This window comes from Triticum aestivum, chromosome 3B, assembly GCF_018294505.1.
Source record: "Triticum aestivum cultivar Chinese Spring chromosome 3B, IWGSC CS RefSeq v2.1, whole genome shotgun sequence".
Lineage (NCBI taxonomy): Eukaryota > Viridiplantae > Streptophyta > Magnoliopsida > Poales > Poaceae > Triticum > Triticum aestivum.
In genome coordinates this window covers 685048445-685060985 of record NC_057801.1, presented here as the reverse complement: position 1 = coordinate 685060985, position 12541 = coordinate 685048445, and the positions used below count along the sequence as shown (strand labels likewise).

General features: G+C 45.6%; 2 protein-coding genes across 4 annotated transcripts; one reads left to right on the top strand and one right to left on the bottom strand.

Annotated features, from left to right (window-relative positions):
• Positions 1-5671: 5671 nt before the first annotated feature.
• LOC123071723 (protein FAR1-RELATED SEQUENCE 5) lies at positions 5672-9696 on the top strand. 3 transcript variants are annotated; one of them, XM_044495308.1, is made up of 5 exons: positions 5672-5956; positions 6044-6151; positions 6762-6910; positions 7057-9197; positions 9362-9696. In XM_044495308.1, the coding sequence occupies exons 3-4, from the start codon at positions 6767-6769 to the stop codon at positions 9190-9192; spliced, it is 2280 nt and encodes a 759-aa protein (XP_044351243.1). In that variant the 5' UTR covers positions 5672-5956; positions 6044-6151; positions 6762-6766; the 3' UTR covers positions 9193-9197; positions 9362-9696. The 3 variants fall into 3 exon arrangements, with proteins under 3 accessions (XP_044351243.1, XP_044351245.1, XP_044351244.1); XM_044495310.1 differs by having other exon boundaries at positions 7057-7267; positions 9362-9559; XM_044495309.1 differs by lacking the exon at positions 6044-6151 and having other exon boundaries at positions 5677-5956; positions 9362-9559.
• A 129-nt stretch (positions 9697-9825) lies between these two features.
• LOC123071725 (uncharacterized) lies at positions 9826-12042 on the bottom strand. The gene is made up of 2 exons (XM_044495311.1): positions 11756-12042; positions 9826-10464 (listed from the first exon to the last, which is right to left on the bottom strand). The coding sequence occupies exons 1-2, from the start codon at positions 11936-11938 to the stop codon at positions 10294-10296; spliced, it is 354 nt and encodes a 117-aa protein (XP_044351246.1). The 5' UTR covers positions 11939-12042; the 3' UTR covers positions 9826-10293.
• Between the last annotated feature and the right edge of the window lie 499 nt (positions 12043-12541).

The following is a 12541-nucleotide window of genomic DNA, read 5'->3' as shown; positions in this document are numbered from 1 at the left end:
TGTGGTTGCATTATTCTGTATTAGGTGTAACCCTAGGGTTTGATTTTCCTAGTTTACTTGAATAGATTGTCTGGGATATGCATGGTAATGAAAGGATACATAGTTATGGTGGATATGTAGTAGGTACTATGTAGACATTCATGTTGAGATTAGAAAATTTCCATTAGGTGAAATCCTAAGATTAGCTTCTATGAATCAGTTTGTATAGATTGTTTATGGATATGTTTGGTTCACATGCAATAAAAAGTTGTTGTGTTAATGTAGTTGGTATTGTCGAGTAATTGAGTAAGTTGTAAAAAAAATGCATTGTGTATGGAATGAATTTGTTGGATCAATTATGCTAGTGACTTTAGATATAAATGTTGAATGCATATTATTAGTGTCTACTCGTGTTTGTCATGAGATAGTTTATAGTGTAGAATGCAAGTGAATTTAGAGAGTATTTTGTAATGTAGTCATAGTCTTCAGCATTTATATTAACAGGTTCGTAACAAAGTGGTCGTTTCTATAATTATGGTCATGGACCGAAACCAAGCATTAAGTTCAATGGATAACTGTTATCTCATATTGTCTCCGGTTCTCATAGACATCTGCACCTGTCACGTCAGAGGTCACAGAGTTCGTAAACAATATATGTTATATGTGTAGGTCTTGAGATCATGTTGCATGGGACCTTAAATTGGACAACACACGTAGAATTAACCACAATATAACAACATACTAAATAGATCATACTACTACGAATTCAGATGGCAAGAGATAGGACAGGCACATATCAATCATACCTAAATCTCCCACACCTTGGGGAATTACTCGCACATTATAAAAGGGGAATCAATCACAATAGAGAGAAAAAACATGAAAACCACAATGAGATGAAATGGTACTCAAATAGTCTTGATCTCAGATGAGATGGAATAGAGATTACAAGTTCCAATCCCCCTTACAATAGTGAAGGAGGTGATGATGATGATGAAGACGAAAGGACCAAAAACTACAATGATCTTCTTGAGTTCTTTGGATCCTCTCTTCTCCTGTTCTGGATGGTGTGGCGGCGGCTAGGGTTCTCTTCTCCTCGTGACCCCTTCAAGAAAGTTGCTTGTATAGTCGAGGAGGGGTTGTCGGCACTCCAAATGACCGCTCAAACGAGCGCGTGCGGTCATATGGAATGCAGTCTTTCACTCTGGTGCGCCTGTGGACAATGCTCTTCTCAGGAAAGTTGCTCCAATTGGCTTGATTTGTAGCAATCTCCTTTGGTTTCCTTCCAAATATAATATTTCTTGCCACCCAAAGGACAAAGTAATTTTTCCTCTCTTTTGTTGGATTAGCATTAGAAATATCTGAACAATGACAAAAACCAATGAAACCAAATGAAAATCACTATGAAAAACATCGTAAATTCTCGATCCATGAGATGTTCTTGGACCCTCTTCGCAACTGAGATGTTAAGTGGAGTTGGGGGTCGACGGAACTAGGTTTTTGTACCGTTGGGTAGTATATGATCCATTTTCATTCTATGAATTTGATGTATGTGTGTGATAATTTAACATGTGTATGAATGTGCAGTTGGACGGAGCATGCAGGAGGAGTAAGCCGAAATCTTGTCTTGGTGGTTTTGTATGGGTCCTACATGTTTGGATGCGGGAGTGTATCCATGTTGGCCGTTCAGTCACCATTGCTCCACACGAATCTTGGCAGTGGCCTTTTAACGGGGATGAGGAGCAATACCCCACTACCGCGTACACATGGGCTAATGTCGAAGTGTCGAGCGTGACCGACATGTGATAGTACAAGGTGTACATCAGCGAGCTCGATATGTTGACTTACATTCAGGTAATTTTTCATGAAGATTTGCCCTCATTGCTGCAAAATAGTTTGTGTGTGAGTGACATGGTGTGATGTTGGTCAACTGGAGGTCGTACACGGTAATGAGGCGGTATCCTTTAAGCAACATGTGCCTGCGGTGCCTCATGATATGCTTTTATGCGGTCGAGTGGCATCTCCCACATCGCATCTCAAAGCAATTTGGGGTACAACAATGAACCCGCCGAACTACATGGAGACAAGTGTGAAGCTTCATAGGTGACAGAACTTTTGTAGCACATGTGAATTCATGCTAAATACTGAAAAATGTAACTAATTTATTCTTCTCGTGATTTGTAGGATGAGTTGGCAAACAACAAAAATGTCACGAATTAGGAGGAAACACCACAATATGTGGGTGGACATGTGGAATGTGCATAGAGGACTTCGAGTTGAGACTGATCACACATCCGACCACGACGAGCAGGCATATATGAGGCATTTGGAGTGGCTTCGCCAAGAGTGTTGACTTATCCACAAGGGTGCTTGGACTCGTGCCGGTTGCTTGGACCTAATGCCAAGTGATGCTACTGATGGTGCATTCAACAATTCTGTTAGGGAAACCATTGGTGCGCACCTCGAATATGCCCCTATGCATGACCGAGTGATATGTCTCGCTTTAGAAATATGAACATGTGTATAGAATGAGTGGTATGTGACGTATGTTTTTTTTTGCAGGCATGAAGCTATGGAGATGTATTAATGAGGGTAATGTAGCGCTCTTTCATGCCCCGGGTCCGGAAGCTGACGGACTTGTTAGGATTACTCTCCAAGTTTGAGGTCTTGTTAGTAATGCAATTTGTCTTCCTCGTAGGTGTCGTTGCGACGTTGCATATTAACACGTCACTCTCGTTGCTTGTGCGGAATATCGTGAATCGTTGTCGCACACCAGCCGCTTTACTTTCTTGCCATGGTGGTCCATCCATGGATGTCCGAGCACGCACTCTATTAAGGGTGGATATTCCTTCTTCGAGCTGAGCACGTCCTTCTTCGAGCCGAGCACATCCTTCTTCCAGTCGTGCACGGAATGTAGATCCAAAGGAAGAGGAAGAGGAGACATACCCGGAAGAGAGAAACGATCCAGAGTTTATGGAGTTTGGGGCTTCGCAGATGAAAGATGCTCCACAACCATTTCAACCTTCTCAACCGTCGGAAGTACAACGCTGAGCTAGCACAAGTTGGGGTCTTCAAATCCTCTCTCGGAGGATATGCGAGTAAGCCAAAACCACTCCCGCACACTTGGCAAGTCCTCCTTGTAGGCGCACAGGGGCCTCGTCATCAGTGGCGGAGCTTGAGCATAATCCAAGAGGGGGCCATTAGCTGAAGGGGAGCAAATTAATGGGAAGGAGGGGCTATCTCTAGTTTAAACACTGGTTAGGCCTAAAATAGAGCATATTCTTCAATGGGTGGAAAGATTAAGGGGGCAATTGTCCGTGTTGGTCTACACCAAGCTCCGCCACTGCTCGTCATGGAACCGGATATCATCATGACCATTGAGCGCCGAATGGATGCCATGCCCACGCTGACATCACCGATGGGCCGTGGCGCCTGCACCGGCACCGGCCGACGACACTCTTGCTCTCTAGCCTGCCCCGGCTCATTCTCCTTGTCGAGGTTCACAAAGGAGGCGGCGCTTTGACGGCATGTCATGCTTGGAATCTATATGGGTATGGGTATGGGCGGTGTGCAGTGTCGCTATGGTGCGTCGACGTTGCCGCCTGGGGCTTATAACTAGCAACTCGCTGGTGGCGGGAAACCGATTAGGAAAGAGGCGCGAAGTGGTGGCGTGGTTTGCGGGACACGCATATAACGCCATTAATTTCTGCATTGGGGCGTCTGTGGGTTGGTACGAGCTGGTGCACGCCATTAATGGTTGGATTGGAGCCGGTTTCTAGGTACAAGCAACTACCACACGTATTTTTCCATCAACCTTGCATTCTCATTATTAGTACCACACACCACTCTTTTAATTACGATGTGTGTCCGATAGAGAAAACAATTTCCAGCACACAATCATATGTGGTGTCATGTGTTATTACATCATGTTTACATAAGAAACCATATGTGTAACTTTTTTTTTTGCGGGTGAAAAATGTATTACTCAACTCGAGAAGTTCATACAGTCAATCGTAGCTAATTCCGTAGCAATCAAAGGTCCAGAACCAATCCAAATCATGGTTCTACCTTCTAAACGAGCAAACTTATCTAAACTATCACTAACCTTATTTTGGCTACAAACGATATGAGTAATACATGATTCACGAATAGACATAAGATATCTAATCTCCTTGATAAGCGATGCATAGATTGATCTATCCACCTCTTTTGCCTGGATCATCTTCACTGCAATAAGGGAGTCCATCTCGATTGCAACTGGAAGCTCAGTTCTCTGGATAGCCAATGACAGACCCTCCATAGTCCATACACGCACATAGTTCAGCTTTGAGGGATTCACGGCAAGAGAAAAGTTGCCTGCATGACGAGAAAATAATAGCACCTTTATCATCTCTCAAAACCGTACCGGCACCTGCTGAACCATCGTCCGCAAATGAGCCATCAGTACATAAATTTACCCAGCCAACAATTGGAGCTCTCCATGTAGGTACAGTAGTTATGAACGCATGCGGTCTATTGGTGCCTGTATCATATGTGATGATTGATTTTCCCATGCTTTTATCTGAAGAGAGATCTGCCTTAATGTCACTAAGGGAATCAAGGTAACTCACCAAGAAACGACTAGAAGCTTCCATGGGCGGTGGAGGTTTATTATGTACCACCTCATTCCGGATATGCCAAGCCCGCCATAACAACATGAGAAGCATAGAACGTTCAATTTCTGGAAGAGGTTCTAACGCATGTAGAAGCCACTCTTTCCCAGTATCATCACATACGAGTACTCGTACCATGCATCGTGTGTGATGCTCCCAACCATCGCAAACAATCTATTTCCATAAAGCGTTTGCCAAACACACACGCTTTGAACATTGCAACCGTGCGCGTTACGACTACATATCGCACACATAATTTTTTGTCTTACTATGTGCCCTCTATCACACACGGTCTGCATACAATCATCGTACCCGATGGATGGGCCATCACACACATTTTGTTTCCTGGCACACGAGTATATTTTGTTACCGTTTGTGATTTATCACCGCATATAGTTTGGTTGAATGGTCTCTGATACATGTGTTGTCTTAGGACCTTCCCGTAGTAATGTTGATTCTAGATGGAGAGAAAAGGAGTGTGGCCCCGGCGGTGACTGCGCCGTCGCCGTCGATGGTCACCTTCCCTAGGAAAAGGTTGGGGAGAGGATGCTGGCGGCACCAGCGGCGGATGCAGGCGAGGAACGACAGGTGCGGGGCGCCGCGCGATGGACCGATGGGGGTGTCGCCCTTTCTCTTTCTTCCTCTGTCGTCTCTGGAAGAACAAAGAAAAGGAAAGAACGGATTGACGGTGGGCGGTGGCCACAACTCTAGATGTTTGTTTAGCCCCCAGCGGTAAATTCAGAAAGCAGTAAAAAAAAGGGGGGAAACCCAGAGCAAATAGCTAAACATGTGTTAATATGAATGAATCTAGTCCATACATACAAGATCCAACAGCCCGTGGTAAGGTTTTCACGCTTCCACTGAAGGCTGGGTTTTCACCTGATATGGTGGTGGAAACCGTACATTCAGCGAAAACATGGAAACTTGGCCTTGTGCCGTTGGATAGAAAATGTGTGCTGTGAGATGGAAGGATGTACAAATTGCAAATTAAACCCCGCAAGAATTCTGCTCCTCCGTACAGAACCTGAGCCCTTCTGTACCTTTCCCCGTAGCAGTATGCAAATCCCCATCCTACCGTGAGAAGCTAGGGTTAGGAGACGAGTCAGTCAGACCCTCTCGTTTGGCGCTGGACGGCGAGCGTCGGGCGGCGAGCGGCGGGCGGCGGGCGGCGCCGGTGATTCCTCTCTGGTGATTGTCCCGCTAAGTGGCAGCCCTGCTCCGAGCGTTCCGTGCTGGGCCGGCGGCCAGCGAGCGGCGCGGCTGATACCTCTCCGGCGATTGTCCGGCCAGCCGTGCTCAATCCCCAACTGGATTTGGGCCCCTAGGTATGAGGATTTGTACCCTTCATAATTTCTGCTTTGCCCCATTCTCCTTTGTCCCAATGGCTCATCTAGTGGTCTCCTCTTCTCTAGATTGGGCTAGATTTGCAAAGCAAACAGAGGAGGCGAGTAGCTCGTGACTCATTGGGTTGTCTCCTCCAAGTTCAGCACATCTAAAAAGGAAGTAGGAGAGAGGACGAGGTAGTGGCATCTTGCCAGCAACTGCTTATTTTCCTAGAGTTTACTGTGCAGATTTTTGTCTTGAAGAAAACGGCGAGATATAATTTACTTGCTCCTAATTAAGTGTTATATACATCTATGACTATACGTGTGTCGCTGCCTGGCGTGTATGCTGCGTGTGACAGTAGTCTAATGAAAATTGATATCTGTATAAACTGCTACTGCTACTGTCTTAGATAGAATTTAGATGATGATAAGTATGTAAACTGAATCGGCCCAGCCGATGTGGGCACTCACAGCCCGTCTGCCAGTGCCTGTCATGACCAGCTATAGGCAGGTGAATTTTTCACACACTAATGATATGCTAATGGTTCTGGAAACCAGCAGTACGTCCACGAGCTGTAGATGGTACTATAGATGTGTGTGTGTCCCACTGCTACTAGTGTTGCTGACAGTGAACTAGATGATGTAATTTTCTATTGCAATTGATTGGTAAAGTGAGCTGAGATTAGGTAATGCTAGCACTTGAATGTTCCTTGTACCATTTATTTTATTTTATGCTATTCTGGAAGACACGTATTGGGTGGCTCCTATGATTCCACTCACAAACTGTATATCTTGTTTTGTGCAGTAACTATGGAATGCCAAAGTGAAGTGAGCAAGGCTCCTTCTTTGGCTATTTGTGATGTCCAGTCTGACGCAGAATCAGCCGTCCACACTAGGCCAAGTCTGGACATTGGGTTTACTACACCACAGAAATCCTATAGTGCACCTTTTTGTGTAAGTACTTGCCTAACTAATACGTACCCCCTCACTACTTTAGTGATCTATAAACAATCTTATATCTCTTTACAGAGAGAGTACATCTTTATAATTTCCTGTGTTCCAACATAGTAAATCCGTTGTGCTTTTCGTTCAAATTGTAGGGCTCATCTTGTACTCCAGAGTGTGATGATGCCATCAGACCAGCCATTGGGATGACTTTTGCTGATTTGAACGCAGCCAAGGAGTTCTATGAAGCTTATGCACATCATGTTGGTTTTTCAGTACGTGTGGGGCAGCAAAAGATTGTCAATGGTGTCATTACTCACAAGCGTTTCTACTGTGACCGTGAAGGTTTCCGTGAAGAGCGGAAAGGTAAGGAAACTTTGGTAGCTAGCACTGGTAGTAAGAGGAGATATGAGAGGAAAATCACTAGATGTGGGTGCGAAGCTAAACTTGCAGTCAAACGCACGGTCGAGAATAAGTACATTGTGACACTTTTCGAACAGGAGCACACACACACACTTGTATCACCCAGTAAAAAACAATTCATCAGATCAAACAGGAAAGTTAGCCAACAAGCAAAAACTACATTATGGAACTGTCATAAAGCTAGCATTGGCACATCCCTAGCATACAGGTTCCTTCGTGTAGACTTGGGGGGTTTTGAGAATGTTGGCTGTACAAAGAGAGACTTGCAAAATCACCACCGAAACCTTAGGTGCCTCATCAAGTCATCCGATGCTCAAATGTTTGTTGACCAGCTTGCTAGAAAACATCTTGCAAATTCAGGATTTTATTTTGACTATGTTCTTGATGATAAGGGCAGACTGGTACATGTGTTCTGGGCGGATGCCACATGTAGGAAAAATTATGCTCTATTTGGAGAGCTTGTGTCCTTTGACTCCACGTATAGCACCAATCAATATAACATGATATTCACCCCCTTTACTGGAATCAATCACCATAAGGCAAGTGTTTGTTTTGGTGCTGCAATGTTACACGATGAGAAGGCAGATTCTTACAAGTGGTTGTTTCGCACATTCTTGAAAGCTATGGGAGGGGTTGCACCTAGGTTTATAATAACTGACGAATGTAGTAGCATGGACAATGCAATAAGGGAAGTTTTCCCAGCAGCCGCACATAGGCTATGCATGTGGCATATTATGAATAAGATCCCTCAAAAGGTTGGCCCTGATTTGAAGACCGATGAGGATTTCCATGAACGATTAGGTCGGTGCGTGTGGTCTTCTGAAACTCCTACTGAATTTGAGGAACGATGGAAAGAAATTATGTCAGAGTATGGGTTGGAAGATGATGAATGGTTCAGTAAAAGGTTCAGCCTTCGAGAATCATGGATACCAGCTTATTTCAAAGAAATAGCTTTGTCAGGGCTTATGCGGACTACTTCAAGGTCAGAGAGTGCCAATTCTTTCTTCTCACGTATTATTGGTTACAAACATGCTTTGGTTGAGTTTTGGCTTAGATTTGACACAGCTTTGGAAGAACAACGTCATAAGGAGTTGCAAGAGGACCATGTGAGCCTACATACGATGCCTGTGTTGAAGACATCGTGGGCGATTGAAAAGCATGGCAGCGAGGTGTTCACGCATGAGATATTTCAGGATTTTCAACATGAGTTGCTTGCTGATAGGGATCGTTGCCTTGTTGAGATGATGGCACATGATGGTGAGGTAAAAACAGTAACTATACATGATGGCTATAAGAAACTAAGGGTGGTAACTTACAACACAACAACCATGGTAGGTTCTTGCACATGTAAGTTGTTTGAGACACATGGTATCCCATGTCGTCATCTGATCCATGTCCTAAGAACTGCCCAACTAAATGAATTGCCAAAGCATTATGTACTCAAAAGGTTTAGAAAGGACTGCAAAACCGAGCCAATCTTTGACGAGGACGGCATTCTATTGGAAGGCAATGAGAGCAGTTCAATTGATCCGGAGATACAAAAATTAGCTTCAGAAACATGTAAGAAGATGGAAGACATTTTAGTACAAGCGAAGCAATCTAAGGTCGGCATCCAATTCTTGAGAGATCATATTTTTGCACTTGGAGAGCAATTGTCTACCCAAGTTCCAGCGAAAAAACAAACTCAAACAGAAGAATTTGAGGAATTTTTAGGTTGTTCCATTCCAAGTGAGGTTCATATCCATCCTCCAAATGATATTCGATCAAGGGGTAGAATCAAAAGACTAAAGGGGTACAGGGATAAGGGTGGAAAGCAAAGACAGAAAGAGAAGAACAAGAACAAGGACAAGGAAATGCAGCAGACATGATTATGGTACATCCCTCTGGTCTTAGTTTAGAGAATAGTTCTAAAATTTTGCTTGCTAATAAATACAACACACACTGATGTAACTATATTCATAGATTAGTATTAAAATTTTGTTTATAATTTCCAACGATGTTTCCTACGGCTTGACCAATTAAACTTTTTTGTTTCAGGTTGCTTGGTGGCCCTACCGACTTCTGCAAGTTATTAGGACTAAAATTATCCCATTGGTATGTTCTTGTCTAGAGTGAAGGAGCTATTAGTTGTTGGTGCCACACTTCTGCAAGTTATAAGCTAGTGTACTGGAGCTATGTGCTCAATGACTGATGTATATAAAGGTGTAAATTTGCTATCACTGTTACTGACGCGTCTATTTTGTAAGTGTGTACTGGAGTGAGGCATTATCTTGGGTGACTGAATCAGATTGATGTTGCATAATCACACTATGTGCAGCTGTACTGTTTGCCTTACTTAAATCTATTCTGGGCAATGGTCTCAATTGCTGGAATGTGCTATGTCAGGAGTTCTTGAACTGGGCAATGGTTTGGTTGTGGTTTCGGCATAGATCTGGGCAATGGTTTAAGTTGTTCTATTGTACTATTTGTTCTATTTAAATTTACAAGGAACTGGGCAGACTTCAATATTTTTGGGCAGAGCTTCATTGGACATGGTTCTAATTAAGCTAGCTGTGATATGAGGCTCATATACTTGGAGAAGCACAAACGCAATGAAGGGCATGTGACTAAGGGTCACATGTGACGAGGAGCTAGGTGTGGTACTTGTATGCATCAGGGGGTTATATGCAGAATAGCTTCACTGGGAGCGGGCGTTTTTCTGCAAAACTGCATGTAGCAGTTATGAATGAATCTAGTCCATACATACAAGATCCAACAGCCCGTGGTAAGGTTTCCACGCTTTCACTGAAGGCTGGGTTTTCACCTGATATTGTCTCCAAATAGACCACACGCCCAAGCGGCCAAGCCCTCAAACACACGGCAGGAGCCTAGCCACCTTTGAGTCCGCTATACATGAGACATTATAAATGGAAAGATCACTTGGATATTATTACTCCACCATTCAAGAAACCAGTTGTGGAGCAAAGATACTAGGATTCGGTTGTGTCTACATCCGGCAAATTGCATGCTTCAAACGTAGCCCAGAGTAATCCAATCATGAAAGCCCAAAGCATGCACAAACCAAGTATTTTTGTTGCGAGTGGCCCTTCCCCCATGATGATAATACTTGTAAATATAATCCCTGCAACGATCATGAAGCACTGCAAAGAACAAATGCATGTAGAAAGTTATCAGTTTGCAACTTTCTCTTCGACGTATATGGTTCGGTCGGGTAAATTTTGACTTATGCAAGAGCAAGAACATATAATTAAGGCACAAAATAGTTGTCCGCAAAGAGTACAAGTTAAAACATCTCCAATTGAATCCTTCCCTGCTCCAATGGACCAGCTCGGTCTGGCCCACCCGACCTCACAAAACCCCACTCTCGAACCAAATCCTAAGAGCATCTACAACCGGACCTCTCAAACCTGCCTCATACGCCCGTGCAAGCCACCCGGTCATGATTTTTTTGACCCAGACGGACCTCTCAAACAGCTCTCAAACGTCTGGGCTGACCGGCACCCCCATATTTGGGCTGGATATGGGGGCGCCTGGGCGCGCCCGCCATGTCGGACTGACAAAGGGTCCTAGCCTGAAACACCCTCAAAGCCAACGGTCCGAAGCTCGTCTCCGCTGTCGGACCGGTGGCGCCGCGTGGCGTAGCTCTGGCGAGCCGTGTAGTGCATTGCCCAGCTATTTAAGTCGACAGGCGGCACTGAAACCCTACCATCCATCCATATTTTCCTCCTCCTGTCCGCCGCCGCCGCCACTTTTCACTCCACCCGTCCGCCTAGTAGTCATGCCCCCATGCCGTTGGGTGAGGAGCGAGCCCTTTCTGACGCCGGAGCGCCGGCTCAAGCTCCTTGAACAGATCTGGCTAGGCGCGAAGCCTGGATCGCCGCGGGGCTACCTCTGGATGCAGTGGATCCGGAGGAGGAGGAGGAGGAGGATGTGGGGGACGCTGGCGACGGGGATCTGCAGGCGGAGCAGCAGGCCATCCTCGATTCCCTCCGGTCGTAGTCGGTTGCGGAGGCAAAATGCCGTTACCGGCAGGAGATGGAGGCGCAAGAGGCCGTGGAAGAGGCCGAGATGTTCGCCTACATGGATGAGGTCGAGCAGGAGGAGGATGAGCCGGAGCCCTCTAATTTGAGACATGCACGGTCAGTGCACGCGGACGCCTCCGGACGCGTCCGCGGGCGTTTGAGGGATCAAATTTGCAAAGTCCAGTTGTAGATGCTCTGACATACTCTCACTTAACATACTCTCACTGTCCGCTTTGCTATCCTCCCCTCCAGACCGTCCGCGCTAGCATGTCTGGCACTTGTAGCAGATCCGGATCCTATTAACTGAGACGCGCTCTTGTAATGTCTCAAAATTTATATAGACATTAGTTCTTATGTTTGAAACGCAAGTCTACGGTCTTAAAAAAAGGCGGAGCATGCATCATCTTACCCTGATTAGAGGCAGCTCGTAAGGGCTAGGTTTGCGCCGGGGACGAGGCTCGATGAGCGGGACGCCGATGGCCACCCAGGCCTCGCCCTCTGCTCGCATCTGCAACGGCTCGGTGAGCGGGACGCCGACCGCCACGCTGGCTTCACGCGCTCGCCGCGCCGCGCACATCAGGGCGACGTTCATAGCTGAGCTTCTGGCCGGTGGATCGGCGGTATGCCTGGCCGACTTGGTCTGCCGATTGCGATTCGCAGAGCTAGTTGCAAAAGATAAAAGTTTTGTTTCCGAGAGATGAGATGAAACCGGGATAAGGGAAGTCGCCAGCTAGTAGTTTTATAACGCGGTACGCGGTACGGGTCCGACTGGCCGGGCTGCTGTAAAAGACCATCCCCTGCATTGCATGCACACCATGGCAACATGACGTCATTGACCTGGACCCGATCGTCATCAATCAAGTTTAAAAATGTTAGGATCCTCAAAGAAAAAGTTTAAAACATTTTTTTTAACATCAGTACAGACACAAGCGCTCATATACACGCGCATACACTCACCTCTATGAACGCACACACGCACACCCTACCCCTATAAGCACCTCCGAAAGACTGAGCCGGCGTATCATCTTAAGATTTACGAACTCACCATAGGCGTCTCGTCGTCGAAGGGAACGTGTCCTCCCACTGAACGCGCATCGCCGGAAATCCTGAAAAAAAAATCCAACTATAAATGCGAGCACCAGGATTTGAACTCTGGTGGGCTAGGGATACCACAGTCCCTCTAATCATCCAACCA